The 19008-nt window shown below is 54.1% G+C and overlaps 2 protein-coding genes across 6 annotated transcripts; one reads left to right on the top strand and one right to left on the bottom strand.

The window, feature by feature from the left end:
- Positions 1-51: 51 nt before the first annotated feature.
- SLC37A2 (solute carrier family 37 member 2) lies at positions 52-8546 on the top strand. 3 transcript variants are annotated; one of them, XM_082777912.1, is made up of 20 exons: positions 52-188; positions 1707-1788; positions 1901-1988; positions 2331-2409; positions 2542-2677; positions 2917-2993; positions 3070-3236; positions 3625-3662; positions 3958-4110; positions 4192-4282; positions 4370-4432; positions 4923-5008; positions 5841-5889; positions 6226-6299; positions 6625-6703; positions 6818-6915; positions 7041-7105; positions 7324-7372; positions 7863-7895; positions 8333-8546. In XM_082777912.1, the coding sequence occupies exons 1-18, from the start codon at positions 130-132 to the stop codon at positions 7364-7366; spliced, it is 1527 nt and encodes a 508-aa protein (XP_082634038.1). In that variant the 5' UTR covers positions 52-129; the 3' UTR covers positions 7367-7372; positions 7863-7895; positions 8333-8546. The 3 variants fall into 3 exon arrangements, with proteins under 3 accessions (XP_082634038.1, XP_082634039.1, XP_082634040.1); XM_082777913.1 differs by lacking the exon at positions 7863-7895; XM_082777914.1 differs by lacking the exons at positions 7324-7372; positions 7863-7895.
- A 4536-nt stretch (positions 8547-13082) lies between these two features.
- TMEM218 (transmembrane protein 218) lies at positions 13083-15270 on the bottom strand. 3 transcript variants are annotated; one of them, XM_082778163.1, is made up of 4 exons: positions 14837-15270; positions 14641-14761; positions 13563-13820; positions 13083-13474 (listed from the first exon to the last, which is right to left on the bottom strand). In XM_082778163.1, exons 1-4 carry the CDS (start codon positions 15027-15029, stop codon positions 13465-13467), a joined length of 582 nt encoding a protein of 193 aa, XP_082634289.1. In that variant the 5' UTR covers positions 15030-15270; the 3' UTR covers positions 13083-13464. The 3 variants fall into 3 exon arrangements, with proteins under 3 accessions (XP_082634289.1, XP_082634288.1, XP_082634290.1); XM_082778162.1 differs by having other exon boundaries at positions 13083-13392; XM_082778164.1 differs by having other exon boundaries at positions 13083-13392; positions 13563-13699.
- Between the last annotated feature and the right edge of the window lie 3738 nt (positions 15271-19008).

The following is a 19008-nucleotide window of genomic DNA, read 5'->3' as shown; positions in this document are numbered from 1 at the left end:
GGCAGGCCCGGGGCGGGCAGGGCAGGCCCGGGGGGAGGCGGCGCCGGGGCGGTGCCGGGCGGGGAGCGGCGGCCCCGGGGGCCGTAAAGCCGCGGGCGCGGGGCCGGGGCAGCTCCGCCGCCGCTCGCCATGAGGGCAGCTCTCGCCCCCGGCGTCCGCCTGCTGCGCGCCCTGCCCCGGGACAGCCGGTGAGCGGGGGGGGGGGCTTCGGGGGGCCGGGGCCCACCGCGCCTCGCGCTGCACGTGCCGGGAGGGGGCCGGGGCCGGGGCCGGGGGCAGGGGGAGCCGCCCCCCGGGGATGCTGACTTCGTTCCCGGCGTGGACGCGCTCAGCCCTCGCGGCTGTCCCGCCGGTGCCGTGCCGCCCGGCCGGTCCGGAGCCTGGCCCCGGGTCGATTCCGTGCCGGGAGCTGCCCCCGCCGCGGTCGGCTCCGCCGAACCCCCCCCCCCCCCCCCGCCTCGCTCAGCTGCGGGAGCCGGGATGTGCACGGAAAGTTTCTCTTCCCCTTTTTCTCCGGCCACCGGCAGCGCCTCGATTGGCCCTGCAGTGCTGCCCTGCGATTTTATTCTATTTGTTAAGAATGTTGTTGTTAAGCTATTTATTTTTATGGTTGGGGGGTGGGAAATAGTGATTTCTCTGCATTCCCAACTGCCCGCAACCCCCCAAAGCAGCGCTGTGCCCTGGCCCTGCAGGGCTGCTGGGTGCTTCTGATTCCTGCTGCCAGTGCTGGGAAGAAGTGAAACTCCGAGGAGGAGCAGCACCAGCAAAAGCACTCCCCCCCCTCCCCCAAGCTTTTAGTTGGTTGCTTTTGATTTTTCCTATGGGGCTGGTGTGAGCCATAACGCTCCTTGGGCTAGGATCTCCCAGCTGAAACAATTGTTTCCATCGGCTTTGCTTGGCGCAGCATCCTCCAGAGACCCCCATCCCCACGTTCACCTGCACACCGGCGCACAAGCCCCGTGTTTCCCTGTTTTCTTACATTTAACTGGAGCAAACAGGAGGGATCAAAACGGGCAGTGCCCCCCCTACCCCGCTTCCCCCTTCTTTTTTCCACCTCAGCTTCAACAAATGCCGCCAGCAGCAATGTGAGTCAGCCACTGCTTCCACCCGTGCCCCCGCGTGACACCAGCAGCGCTGCCTCACCCCGTGGTGCTGGGGGGAGGCACCAGCCCCAACCCAGGCAGTCGCTGTCGATTAGCAGTAATCCCGCTGTTATCTTTAATCCTGATGAAAATCTTGGGGACGGGCTTGGCCATGGGACCGGGTGCTGGGAAATACCCTGGGAAATACCTGTTCTGGAGCTGAGCCAGTTCAGCTCACCCATCCTGTGTGAAAACTCCCACCATCCTTGTGTAGTGTGGGGGGCGGGGGAGGATTGAGGGGGAACTGAGCCAAAAGGACCCTGCTTTTCTTCTTTTCTGTGCATTTCAAAGGAAGACCCCCAGGTCTCCAGTATGGGTTAAATAAGAGCAGCACGCATATATCCAAAAATTGTATTCACCTCCTGATAGCATTCATTCTGGCACCTCAGTGGTCCAGCTGTCTCTCATCCCCCTCACGTCGTGTTTTCTCCAAAAGGCATGATTTTTTTTTTTTTTTTTTTGGAGCGGGGCAGCAAGAAGCTGAGTTTTGCCAGCTGGGACAGTTCTGGTGTCCCCTGTCCCCATCCCACCAGCCCCAACCCCTCTGCTCACTCTCTCTTGCAGCTACCGGGGGCTGACGCTAGTGCTGACCTTCTTCTGCTACACGAGCTACCACCTGTCCCGAAAACCCATCAGCATCGTCAAGGTGAGTGATGCAGCCTACGTGCCACCCCCCCCCCCAAACCCAGCAGGGGTCCTTGAGCACCCTGGGCTGATCTCACTCCACTTGCTTTGTGTCCACCCCCCCCCCCCCATAGAGCCAGCTGCATCCCAACTGCTCGGCGCTGGGTGTGAACCCCCACAATGGCTCCAACAGCACCACGTGGTGCAGCTGGGCACCCTTTGGTAAGACCTGGCCTCCCTAATCCCCCAAATGCACCTGCATCTCACTGTGCCCCCCCCCGTGCTGGCTCTGTCCCTAAAGCTCGGGGTTGTTTTGGCCATTACCGCGTTGGGCTGGGCGGGCAGGGGGGCAGGTGCTCATTACGCTGGTGGCAATCAAGCGGAGTGCTCATGCCCTGTGCCCTGGGCCAAAGGGCAGGAGCAGTGTAGTGGATGTCGAAATTGGGACTAGACTGGGACCATTCCCCTGCTCCCGGCCCCACTGTGAAACCTCCGGGGAAGAGGATTTGGGGGTGAGGACAAGGATGGGGATGTGCCTGAGCCCTAATATCATCTTATTTCCAGACCAGGACAACTACAAGGAGCTTTTTGGTGCACTGGACAACGCTTTCTTGGTGGCCTACGCCATTGGGATGTTTATCAGGTACCCAGGGGTCATCTCGGCTCCTCTGGCTCAGCCCAGTGCCCACCAGTTTGCACCAGTCTGCTTGGAAAGCTGTTTCCCATAGGGATGGAGGTGTGCAAAGAAGAAACCAGCTCTTCCCTCTCTCCATAGTGGCATTTTTGGAGAGCGGCTGCCCCTAAGGTACTACCTGTCAGGGGGAATGGTGCTGAGCGGGCTCTTCACGGCGCTCTTTGGCCTCGGCTATTTCTGGGACATCCACGTCCTCTGGTACTTCATCATCATGCAGGTGTGTCCCAGCCTTGTCCCACTTCAGGAGCGGGAAGCACCCAGGCATTTCCTCCCCACTCAGTGTAGGCGCCGAAACTGCCAGCCCGGTTTGGTGAGCGCCAGGCACGCCTGGCCACCACTCCCAAATCTGCCCTGGGAAGGATGCAAACAACCCCAGGATTGTCCCACTGCCTCCTTTGGCCATGGCACCAGGAGAAAAAAACACCCAAACCAGCATGTTTGCTCTCTCCCTGCCAGGTCTGCAATGGGCTGGTGCAGACGACCGGCTGGCCATCCGTCGTGGCTTGTGTTGGGAACTGGTTTGGGAAAGGAAAGTGAGTGTTTGTCCCTGTCCCTGTCCTTGCTTGCACCCATTCGTTGCTACTGACCCCACTGCCTTGTCCCCACCAGGAGGGGTTTGATCATGGGCATCTGGAACTCACACACCTCTGTGGGCAACATCCTGGGCTCGCTCATCGCAGGCATCTGGGTCTCTTCCAAATGGGGCTTGTCCTTCATTGTGCCCGGCATCATCATCGCTGCTGTGGGTGTCGCCTGCTTCTTCTTCCTTGTGGAGCGTGAGTGGTAGCAACGCGCGGAGACCCAGCACAGTGCCGAGATCAGTGGCAAAACAGTTTCTCTCTTTGTCTATCTCCGAGGGTTTTGGTCACCCCCAATAGCGATTTCCCAATGGTGACAAGCAGGGATATATCCTTGCTTCAGCACTAAAAGTGGAGCAAGCAGCACAGGGATGCTCAGCATCCTTTGGGGTCACAGCATGGCTGCCTCGGTGCCATTCGCTCCTCATAGCCAGCCCAGCTCAGAAACACGTAGGAGGACCCCATGCTTTTTACCAGGCTGTTTTGCTGCCAGGGATGCAGGTACCTGGGGGTGCAGCCCAGTGCAGGCAAGCAGCTGGTGCAGGGCTGCTCCAGAGCTCCCAGAGATGCCCTTTTCTTCTGGCAGATCCTGAGGACGTCGGCTGCAGCCCACCTCTGCATCACGTGAGTCAAATCGCTTCCAGCCTGCCCTGTCCTGGGCTGGGGGGGTTGGTGGTTTACAGCAAACAGTGCCAGGAAAGTAGGCTCTTGCTGGCCACCAGCTCTGTCATCCAAGCTTGTAAACCTCTTGGTGTCATGTCAGAAATTTGAGCAATGTTTGCCTGTTGGGGAGGATGCTCATTGCATTGGTGCAAGCATCCTATGAGCCAGTCCTTGGCCTGAGCCATTCACATCGCAGCAGCAAATCTTAAGGTTTCAGCCCCGTGCAGTGACCAGAGCTGCATCTGCTTGCTTTTAGGTGATGTCAGAGGAGAAGGACCCTGAAGGGGTGACCTCTGATGATGGACCACTGGGTGCCTCAGGCCACAGCAGCGCTGAGCACTCGGAGAGCCCCAAAGAGCCGTCTGAGGAGCCTGAAGCCATCAGCTTCCTCGGGGCACTCCGGATCCCTGTGAGTCCCCTGCTCCATACCCTGGTGGCAAAAAATTGGGGGGAAAAAAATCTCTCCTGATGTCTTCTTCTCTCCTCCCAGGGCGTGGTGGAGTTCTCCCTTTGCCTGCTGTTTGCCAAGCTGGTGAGCTACACCTTCCTCTACTGGCTGCCCCTCTACATCGTGAATGTTGGTGAGGTTTGGGAGGTGCTGTGACGGAGCCAGGTGGAGGGAAGCCCTTCTCCGCACCCGGCCCCTCACCCGGCTCCTCTTCCTGCAGCGCATTTCGGTGCCAAGGAAGCCGGGGACCTGTCCACCCTCTTTGACGTCGGGGGCATTTTAGGTTTGTGGTGTGCCTGGGCAGAGGAAGGTTGGATGGGGGTGGGCTGGGGACAGTCCTGCCTTGCCAGCAGCGTGATGGAAAGTCCCCTTCATAGGAGCACCACAGCAAGGTCTATACCCTGCCTGTAGCACTCAGTGGGTACAAAACACACCTAGCTTTAGTTTTGTCACCCCAAGTGACCATTACAATACCTTTCCCTGGGTCTCTTGCTCAGGCTTGCCTTTTCCTTAAATGGTAAATACATTTCGCAAGCATAGAGGAGAGCTGAGCTGAGTGCAGACAAACCCTTGGCAGAGAGAAAGAGGCTGTTCATGGATAAAGCAAAACTCTTCACTCTGCTGTTTAGATATTTAACATTGAGGGATCTCACTCAGAAGATGGGACAAAAGAGCATCCTGACCCAGCAACCCATTTGATTTTGGGCTAATTCAGTGTGAAGCCTTCTGCTGTTTTACCCTTGGGACTGATGCCAATGACTCCTTTTTCACAGGAGGGATCTTCGCTGGGCTCATCTCTGACTACAGTGGTGGTAGGGCCACCACATGCTGCGTGATGCTGGTGGTGGCTGCTCCCATGGTTTGTGTCATGTCGGGGACAAAGCCCAGTTATGAGGGCCTCAGGCAGCTCCCTTCCTCTGTCCCCATTGCATCAGAGCCACTTTCCCCTTCCTGGCACTGGTCATGCATTTGGCTGGGATTGATCAGTGATTCCCGGGGTGCACATCCAGACCTGGGAGCTGTAGAGTCCTCAACAGCTGGAAAAACATCTGAAAGGGATCTTTTTCTTCCATCCTGCTATAACTGCGCTCTGTCTTAAAGCCCAGGCAATGCTGTGGGAAAGCCTTGGGGGCCCACTGAGCCAGTCCAGCTTCCGTCGCTTTGCCTTGCACCCCAGAAGCCCACAAACGCAGCTCCTATGCTGAGAACCAGAGCACTTGCACAGAGCTCACTTGGCTTCACCTCTGCAAAGCGCAGCTCATCAGCTGTAACTGCAGCCCAGCTGGCTTGGGGCTGGGGGCCTGCTCCTTCCCACAGCCCCTCCAAAGTTGGCATGCACCAAAACGTGGCACACCATGGGACACGATAGCACTAGTGGGGCAGGTCAGCAGCTGTCGAGCCATGCCAGGCTGTAAATTGCAACAGCCCCTCTGTCTAGTGTTCCGTCTGGCAGGCAGACAGCGGGACATGGAGCCAAGCCTGTATCCCTCTGCCCCCACCCCAGCTGATGCTCGCCCCTTCCCACCCCATGTGGCAGGGGGCTGCAATCTTGGCATGGGGCACAGCCATGATTCAGTTACCTGGTGGGCTCCTGCCTTCTCCATCCCATGCCTTGGGTGCTGCTGCAGTGAAAACACTCAGGAAAGTGGCTGGGATATTCAGGAGGGGTTTGTCCTGTGTCTGTGTTCCAGCTCTTCCTGTACAACCGCATCGGACAGACCGGCATTGGCACGTCCATAGGTAGGAAGCTCCTTGGAGCAGTGGCTCCCATCACTGACAGGCAATGGGGCAAGAAGCTGAGGACTCTCCTGGCTTTATTTCTCCCCTGGACATGGGATTTGGGGAAGGAGGACCTGGGTGGTTGTTTGCTACCATTTGGGGTACCGCTTTGCTACTTCACTGGGGAAAACATGATATAGCGAGCACTGTGTCCGTACACAGACCAGGGACCACTGGGGACAATGCACCCAGTGTCCTGGTGCTCCCTGCATGCAGGCTGGGAGCATGCAAAGGCTCAACTTCTCTCCATGTGCCCCAGCTCTTGGCCTGACCCTGGGGCTGTCTTGTTCCTCGCAGCGATGCTGATTGTCTGTGGCGCCCTGGTGAATGGCCCCTATGCTCTCATCACAACGGCGGTGTCAGCAGATTTGGTGAGTCACGGGATTTTTGCATTTTTAGCTGTGTTCCCCAGTGCTTCCAACTCACGGCAAGGAAGAGCAGGGCTGTTGTGCTGTGTGATTTTTTTTCCTATCAGCTCCTCACCTCCTCTGCCACATGACTCCACTCCTGTCCCCTTGCACATTCGTCAAGCACAAACCCAGTGGAAATATTTGCTCGTAAATCATCTGAGAGTGCTGCAACCCTGCTCGTGCCAGGAAGCAGCATTCAGTCATCCCGTCCAATGCTGGAAATTGCCAGCATGAATGGCACTTGATCTGCTTTTCATCCTTATGTCTTGCTCCTCTCTCCCCACAGGGAACCCATGAGTCCCTCAAAGGAAATGCGAAAGCCCTGTCCACCGTCACAGCCATCATCGACGGCACAGGATCCGTGGGTCCGTGTGGCTGAGGGGTGCTGAGCGCCTATTTCTCCAGGAGCTGTGAGGGGTCCTTGTCTCTTCTTGCCCTTATTGGGGGCAGCCCCTAATGTGCCTTATGTCCCCTGGCAGGTGCTGCGCTGGGCCCACTGCTGGCGGGGCTTATCTCCCCCACAGGCTGGAACAATGTCTTCTACATGCTGATTGCTGCTGATGTCCTGGCTTGCCTGGTAGGTCCTTCTGAGAAGGTGCTGCAGGGCTCCAGTGCAGGGTTCAGCCCTGCAAACAGGACTTTTCCAAAGAAAAGCCTTAAAATGCATCTGCCAGTGATGGCACCTCGGTTTTCCTCTTGCAGCTTCTTGCTCGTGTGGTGGTGAAAGAGGTACGCGGGTGGTGTGGCTACATGGCAAGGAAGAGAGGGTACGTACGGCAGAGCCTGGCACCTGTGCTGCTCCAGACAGACGTTTGCTACCCCGTGCTGTCACTGCTGCACCTCCATGTGGGTGCCATGCCCCAAACAATTCCCAGGGCCATGTCCCATTCCTGTGGGGACAAAGACATTGTGGGGGCATCATGGGGGAACTGCAGCCAGCAGTGTCTCACAAGGCGCTGAGTGCACCCTACTTGTGCTGTTGTAGCTCTAGTGTGCAGCTAACAGAGTCAGTGCTGGATGGGAAGTAGCTCAGTGTGAGTATTGCCAGCCGCCCCCCGCTTAAGCTCCCAGAATTAAATGCAAATATGAGTCTGATTTGTCCTGATGTCTAGTTTGGCTCGGTGGGGTCACGAACAGCTGCTCTACTGATAGCTTTACAGCCAAGGAGGCAAAGGATCACAATGAAATGGCCAGGAAAGGGAGTGTGGGTGGGCATGCAGTAGGTCCCCATCTCCAGATGACTTGTGACACGTTAGCCCAGATGCCTGATTAGCAAAACATTGATTAATGCACTTGAAATGACCAATTGATAGACCAGCATGCCCACTTATGCTAATGAGCTAGATTATGCAGATTCTGAGCCTGCTAATCAAATCTGTGGCCAAACCACTGTGGGGAAAGTGCACGCAATCTCCAAATCAGCACCGGCCATCTCCAATTGCCACCAAAACCTGTTTGTGGGCACCAATGAGGAAGGGGCCCTGTCCCCACAAATGTTTGGTCCTTTATGTCTTGTGTTTGCAGGTAAAAGAGCAATAGGCTGGGCCATGTGCTACGGTAAGTGTGGCCCAAATCTCCTGCTCCAGCCTCTGGTGGAGGGCTGTCAGGCTGGTCAGGGTGAGGCCAGTCCCAGCCATGCTGGAGCTGTCCCTGCCTGCACCGTAGCCCTGCTGTTTCATGCTGCAGGAGCAGCCAGCTCAGCTTGCAGCAACTCTGCAATGCCTTCTGGTCTTTGGGGAGCACGTTGCCTCCAGAGTAGCTTGCAGATGTGCACATGCTGGGTGGTTTTTGGGTCACTTGCACTTTGGTGGAGGCAAAATGGTGGCTGGATGCCCTCCTTGTGCCTGCTTCTCCTTGTGGTATGGACGTGGCACCCCGGCGGAGCTGCTTTTCCCTTCCCTCTCTCCTGATGCTGCAGATGGTGGAGGACGCCCTGGTACCCGGAGAGCAAGGCCAGGCTGCACAACGCTCAGCCACTTGCTTCTTTCCCACAGGTTCAAGCAGTTTTGATGTGCCCCCGCCAGCATCCCTGTGCTGACAGAGGGAGGAGAGGCCAGGGCAGGCCGGCACCACGCCATCGCCACCACCACGCTGGCCCTGGGCCCGTGCCACCGCCATCTTGCCTCAGAGGGAGGAGCCAGCTGCCCACTTTTCTGGGCCAACTCTGTGCCATCAGCCATTTTATCAATAAAGAGGTGCGAAGCCTGTGTTGCCGCTCCATGCCCTTTCCACCCTATGGCAATGCTTGGCCAAGTCTTCCTGGAGGCTGGGGTGGATCACGTGTACCAGCACTCAGTATTTCAGTATGTCAGACCAAGAGGATGGTGCACCAGCACCTAGAGCACTGCCTCACTGACAACGCCTCTTATTCTTCATAAAGGACATTCCTAGGCTGTTTGCTGAGCCCAAATTAAGCTGGTTTTGCTCCTTGTTGCTCAAGCAATTCACAAAAACGACCACAACAAAAAAAGCATTTTTCTCAATTCTGCCATTTAGCACACAAAAAGGGACCGGTAGTTAGGCATCAGGCTTCGAAGGGTGGATCCCCTCATGCACCATGGCTGCTCTCCCTTGCTACAACGCAGGAGGCTGACGGTCTTCGTTAGCCACCTCCTAATTAGAGGAGAAGTGCAATGGGCATGGGCCTCTGGGTGGAGGCAGGTCCAGGAGGCCTCATCAGTGCTGCCTAATTAGCGCAGGGGCCAGCTGTGCTGCCAGCTGTGTGCTGGGGGGGGGGCTCCACCTTTGGTGCACAAGGGGTGATGGCAACCAGCATCTGCCATGGGCTGATGTTTGCATGCAGCTGGCGGCTGAACTCCGGTCAACCTCACCTCCTCGGATCTCAACCCAAGGAGAAAACATCTGGGCCCAGAGTTCTTTTATTAAGTGCTGATTTCATCAGCAGAGGGGAAAAAAAATGAATAAAAGACAAAAAAAGACCTGCGGGCCAGTTGGACAGGCTCCCCGTAAATCCCCAGTGTGGGAAGCGGCAGCTGGACAGCCATGGCCATCGCTACGCACTGGGCCCCAGGCAGCCACATTCAGTGCTGGGGCTCTGAATGTTCCCCCCCAGTGGAGAAAATGGGGAAGAAAAGTGCTGGGGCTCACAGGGAAAAGCGAAGATGCTGCTGAGCCGAGCTAAGAACAGTTGTTTTAGTACACATGGGACTACGCTTTCTTTAACAGCCAGCCACATTGTGGAGGAGGACGGGGAGGCTCAAAATACAAGCTTTAAACATGCAAAAATCCCACAAGCAATTCCACAAGCTCTGACATACACAGGGGGAGCTATTGCAAAAGCAAGTTTTTTTCCTTTTTTTTTTTTTTTTTCCACCTCCTGCCCTTTCTTGCAGCAGCCTGTAGTTTTTCTAGGATGAATTTAAGTTGGGCTGCGTCCCTCTCCAGCTGTGTTTGGAAAATCTGAGCAGCTTGGCTGCGGCTCTGGCAGTGCTGCTGAGAGTGAGATGAGAGGGCAGACAGCCTGATGCAGTTTTAAACAGCATTCATAGAAAAAGGAGCCAAATGCCAAAAATAAAACAGATTTCAAAGACCAAGGGGTGGATGGGAAGCCAGGGGCATCCCCTGGGTTTGTCCTGGCCAAAGCCAAGCTCCGCATCGCAGCAAGGGCTGTGCAAGCCCGCTGCCATCCTGCAGCTGGGAAGGAAATACTGCGCTGCAAGTGAGCTCATTCAGAGCCTCCCCTTACCCCCCTTTCTGCTTTCCACCTGGGAAAAGCAGAATTTTATGGCATGAAGGCTCTCTGACGGCGACGTGCTTCAGGCACATGTGGGGAGCAGTCACCATGTACCCTTCCACAGCTGTCCCTGTCCCTGTGTGCTTTCTGTCCGTGCCACCAGCACCCATGGCAATGCAGAGAGGTGTGCTGGGATGGGGCCATGCGTGCTTTGGAGGGACACTGGCTGCAAAGGTGAGGAGGTGGCGTGGGGAAGGTCCGTAATTACCCATGCAAGGAGCAGCCAGCAGGCACTGAAGGGCTTTTTAATTAGCAGCCAAAGGCAAAGCGGGATTCAGCAGCAGGAAGCTGAAGTCAGCAAAGTCAGGGTGGAAATAAGAGGCCAGTTTTTACCAGTGAGGGTAATTAAATGCTGGCAGAGCGCAGCACGAGGCATGAAGAATTGCCATCACTCAAGGACCTTAAATCAGGAAGAGCAGATTCTCTAGCAGACACTTGTGCTCCCTTTGGCCCCGCTTGCTGCCCAGCAAGGAGGGAGCAGCCACTCCAAGGATGCCCCTCGGCTCGCACGAGGCCACAGCAGCCAGCTGGGTACCAGCATCCCCACGGCAGAGCATCCTTGCTCATTTCTAATGAGCTGGGCAGACAATTTAGTGGAGGAAAGGGCTGTTTTCCCACCTGACCTGCAAGCATCTTGGCAGCCCTCCTCTGTGCACACAGAATCTCATGCAAACATCCCATTTGGCATGGAGGGAGGGCTTCTCTTAGTGGGATTTAGCATGATTCTCCTGGATGGGGCTGGCTCCTGGAACATGGAGCACCCAGTGTAATCAGCCTGCAAGAGGAAAGCTGGGAGCATTTCCTTGCAGTCGTGGGAGAAAGCTGGGTTGGAGCAGGGCTTCTTGACTGTAACATCTTCTAGACTCCCAACATCTTCGCCAACGACAGAGACGTTAGGATTTAAGCCAAAACCACCCTCCTGCTGTACTCTTAATTGAAAAAAAAAAAAAAAAAAAAGTAAAAATAAATGAGGGTGCTAGACAGAGGTGGCCTCATTTTCAAGAAGTTATCCTTCAGGAGCTAGAGGTTTGGGTGGGGAACAGCAGCAAAAGACAGCATTTGGGGCTGCTTGGAAAGCAGCTTCAGTTCATACCAATTCCTTGACGTGGTCCTTCCTTTCCCAAAAATAAACAGGAACTGTCTGGAAAGCCCTTGCGTGGGGGAACAGAATTGTGTTGCTGTGCCTGGAATAAATAAATATGCAGAGGGCGCCCATGCTGAGCTCACCAGCCTGATCTCCCCCTCCGAAGGTGGCAAGGGATGAGGATGGAGCCCAGAAAGCCTCATGGGGAGGGTCCCACCAGGAGGTGAGAGGGCATAGGACTGTTTTTCCAATTAGCACGGTTTTGGGGGAAAAGCATGGAAATGGCCTCCGCAACTCAGGGCCACCACATGCCTCCTGCACACAGCTTTCTGGTCCCCCCAAAATTGCCCCCACAGGATTAGCCTTTAAACCAATTTTAGTTAAAATGGATGATTGAGGCAGGGTGGAAAGCAAGTATCTTGCATTTATTTACGCCAAAACTCTAGGAAGCTTCATGCTTCTACTTTTAGGGTTTTTTTTTAGAGCTCCAGCTGCTTTTACCACAGCTTCCCCCTTTGTCGGACTCAAAGCCTGGCAAGCAGCCACTGTCTCCGGCCAGCACAGTTTGCCCCAGGGCTCTGCCAATCAGCCCCCTGCTCTCACACAAGCATGGGGAATAAAGGCACAGCAGGCAGGGAGCTGGGGCGAGCTGTGAGGCTAACTTCATGTTCACAAATGTCATTAAGATGATGAATTAAATATGAATTTTGTTTCAAGTGTAACTTCAAAATCTCCAAGAAACTGGATGTGCTTGTGTTGCATAACTGCTTGGCGTATTCCTCAACATGATAGCTTGAATACTTTCGACATCATCCTCAGTATAAAAAGGGATCAAGTATTTACACAACTCAAAAAGTCAAAGCATAAGAGACCCCTCTCTCCTTTTATGGGTGTAGAGACACTTTCTGCAGGTGCAATTTGTCCCTGAGCTTGTTAGTTTCAGCTAATTAATCTTTTGTGTCCATGTAGCATTTTTGACAGCAGGTAGGAGTTGGCTGCAACGCGGTCAGTTCTTTTATTATTGTTGACCACCTTGAGTTCAAAACATAAAAATGAAAAAAAAAACCAAACAAAAAAAAAGGAAAAAAAAAAAAAAACACCAAAACAAACCAAATGTGTAGGGAGCTATGTGTCTTTCACCTTCTGCCCATGTCAGCCCCAAACATGGCACAGGGCTGTGTTTTCTGGCTTCAGCTCTGAGCTGAGAAATGCAAACACTGAAGGCTCCTTGGCACTGCTACTGGACACAAAAAGTTGTTCCCCCCACCGGCTACCAGCTTCAGCTGCAAAACATGAGTGGGGTTTTCACACTGAGGGATAGCAGAAGCTGGGAGCCTCCAGTTTCCACTGCAGGATAACAGCCAGGGCCTGGCAAAGACGCTGTTAACAGCACGGGCCCCATAAAAACAACAGGGATTCTGGTGGGCTGGCAAAATGGCTGAGCACGGGCAGGCGAGACCTGGCTTTCCTCTGCATCCTTGTGCAATTTCAATTTGCCCCATTTAGCATTATTTTGCATGTTGTTTCCACCCTATTCCAAAGCCTTGGGTTTTTGGTCAACCAGGAAAACCTTAGCTTGAATTTCACTTGACAGCTGTCATCCCTTTGCACCTGCCATTTCAGAGAGTAGGGATTACACCCCTGTTTCAACTCCCTGGCCAAATGAAGCTAAATCATTTGGCTCCTTCCTCAGGAAGCTGGAATGACACAGGAATGATGCCGACTGCAGGGACAGCAGAGGAGTACCCAGCAAAAGGGACCATCCCAAAATATCCACAACCACACATGGACAAGCTAAGCTTCCCCAAAACCTTGGGAAAGGGCACTCTTTGGAGACACTGGCACCAAAAGGCTGCAAAACATGACATTCCTGTGAACTAAATAACAACTGAGCCAGGGGTTCTTCAGAAAGTTTAATTAGTCTTAACATTAAAAAAGAACAGTGACAAAACAACTTGTGGATATTGACTCACTAACTCCCCACCAGTCTCCTATTTCATTGCAATGAAAATTGGATTTCCTCTTCCACGCTACCAATATAAAACAAAGCAAAGAACCCTAAATCCTAAGTTCTCTTGAAAAGTATTGAAAGGCCAACAAGGAGTTAAAAAGTATTGACCAAAACCACCCCAGGCCTCACAAATCCATTGTTCAGGCAGAAACTGGCAGGATCTCTGAGTTCAGTTCTCTTTACCTTCCATGTTTCCCCGTTTAGGCTGAAAGCAGAGGGAAATTGAGAACACTGCTCAGTGCTGCGTCCTGCGGTTGGCTGCCACCCAGACCTGCTGCTATCCTACCCTGGAAGGGTATCTCGCATCATTTCTGCTCTCCAGTGCCGGGCCTTATCTGCCACCATCTGACATGGCATCTGCGCTGGTGGCCTCACCTCCAGCTGCGGCGCAGCGGCTTGGCATACACCGGCTCTGCGAGGTGGTGAAGCAGCAGAAGGAACAGGCACCCAAGGAAGACCAGGGCCATCACAGCCAGGAGGATGAGGCGGCTGATGAAGAAGGTGTCCACGATCTGCAGGGAGCGGAAAAGCCACGTGTTATGGTCCTGGTCCACCTGTGGGCCCACGCAGTGGCCTTGAAAAAGAGGTTTGCAGCAGAAGGCCAGCAACCAAGCCCCACGCAGAGCTCTCCTTCTGAGAACGGGGAGGAAAAAAAGAGGTTAAGAAAGGAATGTGCAAGGCCGGCAGGTCACAACATCGATCTCCCAGCTCCTTGGGATGCCCCCGTGCTTTGCGTTGCCCCCCTGGCCCCGTTTTACACAGCCTGGCCTGGAAACACCGCGGGAAGTCTTCTACAAGCGACACCATGTTTTCCAGCAGCACTTTTCACTCTTTATTTAGCCAATTAACAGGGTTTCAGTGCAGAGAGCCCAGATGGTGTATTATCGATGGTCAGGACAGATCCCAGAGACCCCTAAAACAACTTTCCATTCTCACCAGCCTGGCAGGCGGGCACGGCTGCGCCTCCCCTGTCCCAGCCCATCCGTGAGCTGGGCCTGCACGCGGCAGAGGGAAAACCACAAGGGTTCGTGGCACAGATCACTGCCTAAGCAGTAATTAATCCGCATTAATAAAAGAACAGAGGAAATTCTGCCTAAACTGTTACGGCACCGTGCCCGGCCCAGGCCGTCGCTCAGCAGGGCCGGAGCCTCGCAGACGTGTGCCGGGTGACGCATAACCGTGAAACTCGCCCTTTTTCCCCCAAACCAGCCTCCGCACGAGCTCCGGGGGCCTTCCCTGAGCACCGGCAGCACCCGCAGGCCCGGCGGGGACGGCTCTTCGGGGCTGCTGCTGCTGGAAACCGGCAAAAAGGGGGGAAAAGGGGCAAAAAGGGAGGGGAGAAGACGGGGAAAAAGAGCAGAGAAGGGGGGAAAAGGGGGCGAGGAGCGGCCGCCGGGCCCCGGGGCAGCGCTGGGGTGGGTCCCGCGGCCCCGCCCCGCTGCCCCCGCCTCACCTCGGTGCCGGGGGGCGGCCCCGCGCCTTCCTCCTCCTCCTCCTCCTCCTCCTCCCGCGGGTACAGCAGCAGCGCGGCGCTGAGGAGCGCAGCGCCCAGCGGCACCGGCAGCGCGGCCAGCCTGCGGGGAGAGGCAGCGACGGGCCTCAGCGGCGGGGGCTCCGCTGCGGGCCTCCCCCCCCCCGCCCCTCCTCACCTGGCGGCACCGGGAGCGCGGGCGAGCGCCAGGCAGAGCAGCAGCGCCAGCGCCCAGAGCGCCGCCAGCAGCAGCGCGCCCGGCCCCGCGCCCAGCACGGGCCCCGCCATGCCGCCACGCCGCCGCTTCTGCCTAGCAACCGCCCGCCGCTCGGCCAATCGGCACCGCCCGCCGCTCTGCCGACGCTTGCCATTGGCTGCAGGAGGGGGCGGGGCGGGGCGCGGCCGGGCTGGCGGCCGGGTGCTTGCGGCCGTGCCCCGGCGGTTCCCGGGGGCCTGCGGCCTCGCGCGGCCCCTCGCTGGGCTGGGCGCGGAGCTGGGGTTTAGAGCCCGAGGAGGGCTCGTTGCTGTCCTGCAACGAGATTTTTTTTTTTCCCCAGGTTTTACCCCTTAGGGTTTGGCGTCACGCACTGCTCGCGTCAGAGTTGGGCTGCCCTGAAAACTAAACAGGAAAAGGGGGAAAACGATGCTGGATGTGAATTGTGGGTTAAAAAAGACGCAGAAGTAGCAGAAATCAAGGAGTTCTCTGGGTGACGCTTGATATCTGCGGTTGTTTTTGCCTGGGGTTGGGTTTTGGCTTTGCATCCAAACCCTTGCACCGGGCAGGACGCACCAACCAGAGGAAATCCTGGCTCGCCGGGCACTGCTAACGTGACTGATGGATTCCTGGCACAACATATTTCATATCGGTAATCAAGGTAACACGAAGCATTGACTCGTTAGGCTCTCCAGTGATGCAGCACTTGATGCAGTAAATAAGGAGGTCAGCTGGAGTCAGACGAAGGATGCTTACAGTCCAGCAAAGCCTGATGTTGAGGGGAATAAATAATTCTTCATTGTGGTTATTATTGTGTTAGTAGTATGTTATTGAATTATTATATAAATATAATTATTATGAATTTGGAAACAGGCAATAGTTCGTTCACAGATTGGGGAAGGCGGCTTCGTCACCACAGGTGGATTTTCTTGAAGGAAATGTGGGGTCATGGCGCTTCAGCAAAGGCATGAAATGGTCCTGTGAGCAGATGCTGGCTTGGGTCAAATGGAGCTTTGCAGAGAAATGCAATTTTCCAGCACTCAGGCTAATTAAACACCAGTCTGGGAGGATGCAGGGGTCACCTTTCTTCAGAGACTACGAGGCAGGATCAGCTGGATCAAAGCTTGTTTGGAAAACACACAAAAATATTTGCTGGGATATAGGGCAGGTTTGAATCAAGTGGGTCTCTTTTGGGGGTGATAACTGCAAATCTGTGATACTGATCGGCTGCAGAGTTAGCAGCATCCTGCTGCATCCTACATAGCACTCGGGGATGTCTGCCAAAGGTTTTTCACCCCCAATACTTTGTCCACGTGAGTGTGAAATAAGAAATATATGAAAACCTCTTCCCATATGGGCCAGAATGGTTTTACACTGCTTTTTGCCCCAGAACATGATTTTTTTGGTGGGAATATCCCACTCCACTTCATCCCTGGCGAGACGGGGCCTCCATCTCCACAGGAGCAAAATGCCGTCATCCAACCCAAATTACCAGTACCTGGGTGAGACTTAACAGCCTGTGAAATACAAGAGGTCGGACAAAGCGATCGAATGGTTTCCTCCAGCCTCGATGCCATGGAGCGAGCAGAGCTAAAGGAATTGATTTAAAACTCCTTGCACTGTCATAAAACTTGCAGTTTTACAGCTCCAGCCCCACAATTTGGGCTGGGTTATCAAATATTAGAGTTGTGAGAAACAAGCATTGATGCAAGTAAGAAAATATCCTGCTCCTGATTTAAAGACTGGTGAATTGCTAAATATTTTTATTAGCAGCAAATTTGCAGCTTGCTGGAACTAATTTCACGCCTGGTAGATATGGAGCTTAAGCTGGGGATGGCGTTAAATTACTCTCTGGTGAAGGCGTTTAAGCCCTTGGATGGGGATGCTGCTGGATGGGAGTGGGTGCCAGTGCCCCTTTGGGTGGCTCCACCGGGGCTGGGATTGGTGACTGGTAAGCGGTGCGATGGGGAGCACGTCTGTGCCGTGAAATGCACAACCCCATTTGCATGAACCTGATGGAGGCTGCCCCAAGCCAGGATGTGCCACAGAGGGAGTGGGGACTGATGCTTCAGGCTGGGAAGATGCTTTATGTGTTTTAGGGGTGAATTTGGCGTATTTAGGAGCTGATGTGTGATGCTGCAGCCTCTGGTTCTGCAATGCCTCTGGAGGCAGAGAGGTCACTGGTGGTGGAAGGACTGATGGCGAGGATGCTCACCCATAGTCCATTTTATCGCAGTGTGAACGGGGAGTCAGACAGGTTTAGGAGATGGACAAAGGGTGTGCTGGAGGGTATTGGTCGCAGCAGGTGCTGAGCACAACATGGGACAGGTGCAGGGGAGGTGGGGAGGATGCGGCTGGTGGCACCGTGGAGCCGGGAGCACCGCGGAGGCAGTGGGGATCTGGTTACATCTATAAATACCCCGGGGCAGTGAAGAAGAGCTATTTAAATCCCTGCCCAATGCTCCCCTTGCATTTCTCCAACTTTGTGGACAACACGTCTCAGCCAAGGGATGAGTTGCCCTTTTCCAAAGAGAATCACTAATGAAAGAAAGTTAAAATAATATAGGAGAGTTCATAATGGCTCCGGTGGGGATACAGCTCGCTCTCACAGGAACCCATTTCGTATTATCTTTCTCCTGCTCATGGCGGAAATCAATTTTAATAGCAGTGACAGGAAATGAGGATGTAAGACTTCAAATAGAACAAATCCTGCAATGCTCAGAAATAATAAAATGGGATATGAAGTCACTTTTTAAATAAAAATCTGATCCCATCTAGAGAAAACGTGACTAACAGCCCCAAAATGTCCTGGTTTATGGGTCAGAAAGTGGTTCCTGTGGTTGGGTTGCATGCGTGCCCAACCTGAATCCAGAAGGTAGATGGAGGAGGACAGGGTGTCCTGTCATCTCCCACGATGGCCTGAAAAGTCCCAGGAGGGAGGAATTTGGCTACCTGGTGCCTTTGTTGACTATTTATACTTGATTCAAATTGAACTCCCTGCAGTCAGTTGCTTTTCAAGCACACATCCATACACAAAACAGCTTCCTGATACTTTGTGCACTGAAGTTAAAACAACTGTAGGATCATTTCCCTAAAAAGCCCTCAGCAAGCAAGTTGTCTCTGGGCACACTTAGATGTCATCTCTCCCACACTGGGTGATAATTTCCCCTAAAATTAACCAAAATTTGAACTTGGACCCAAACCTCTTTCTGGAGTCCCTTTTTTCCCAGTTAAACCAGTTGATTTTTGTTAATTGTTGTTGATTTGATTCAATCTCTGGTATTCTCTTACTGTAGTACGCCAGTGGTATTCTTTTAATCCAGGGCTGTTTTGTTTTTGGAGGTTTTCCTCCACAAGAAAAGAAGAGCTAAAATTCTAGGGAGAAAAACAGAATGAACTTCCTCAGACACAGCGTTCCTCACAGCACTAAAGCACATCACCAGATGTCTGTGTTGCTGATTCCCACCAAGCAAAGAGCAGAAATGTGGTCCCTCCTTCTCTCCTTAGTCCCAGACCCCCTTGCCTTAGCTGGGCTGTTCCCGCGAGTATGAGACCGTGGAACCATCAACACCTGAAACTCCCCACATGTAACTTCAAGTGGCTCATCATCATTAGTTCTTTTAGTATTCCTCATAACAGCATTAATCATGGGCCACTCATTAGACTTTAATGCACCTGTAATACGTTAATCCGTGGTAATTCAATCGCAGTTTGGCATTAGGTGACATCTGCTTGTTGGGGTCCATTTGCAACACCATGCTTTCTACCTGGTTTGTCAGCCAGTGACCAGGCACTTTGGCTGTACCTTCTATCTCCCAAAATTAAATCCTGGCTTTTCACAACCCTCAGGTTCAAAGCAGTGACACAGTGCTTGGCCAGCTCATAGCCATATCCCACCACGCATGGGCAACCCAAGGATGGAGATCACCCACCTCTTGGAGACAGCAGGCATTTCTCCTCCCCTCCTACCTGCTTTTGTATTGCTGATGGATGGCAAAACAACCATCAGAAATAGTAAATAAATCCTGTTTGCCACATTGTGACTCCTTCCAAAAACACATACTGGCTTCCCCATGTTCTCCAAGCGCATTTTATTTCAGCCCAGGGGTTTCTCACTTGGACCCAGAGGAAACGTG

This window comes from Aythya marila, assembly GCF_965140915.1.
Source record: "Aythya marila genome assembly, chromosome: 23".
NCBI lineage: Eukaryota > Metazoa > Chordata > Aves > Anseriformes > Anatidae > Aythya > Aythya marila.
The sequence above is the reverse complement of the archived record's forward strand: the minus strand, read 5'-3'. Positions and strand labels throughout refer to the sequence as shown.

Bases quoted from the DNA above. Each gene is read 5' to 3' on its own strand.
- SLC37A2 (XM_082777913.1), top strand. From the start codon at position 130: ATGAGGGCAGCTCTCGCCCCCGGCGTCCGCCTGCTGCGCGCCCTGCCC. The intron at 5,890-6,225 runs GTAGGAAGCTCC...TGTTCCTCGCAG, and splicing joins CGGCATTGGCACGTCCATAG to CGATGCTGATTGTCTGTGGC. The intron at 6,300-6,624 runs GTGAGTCACGGG...CTCTCCCCACAG, and splicing joins CGGCGGTGTCAGCAGATTTG to GGAACCCATGAGTCCCTCAA.
- TMEM218 (XM_082778162.1), bottom strand. From the start codon at position 15,029: ATGGCAAGCGTCGGCAGAGCGGCGGGCGGTGCCGATTGGCCGAGCGGC. The intron at 13,821-14,640 runs GTGAGGCGGGGG...CCCCGTTCTCAG, and splicing joins GGCCGCCCCCCGGCACCGAG to AAGGAGAGCTCTGCGTGGGG. The intron at 13,393-13,562 runs GTGAGGCCACCA...CTCTGCTTTCAG, and splicing joins CCGCTGCGCCGCAGCTGGAG to CCTAAACGGGGAAACATGGA.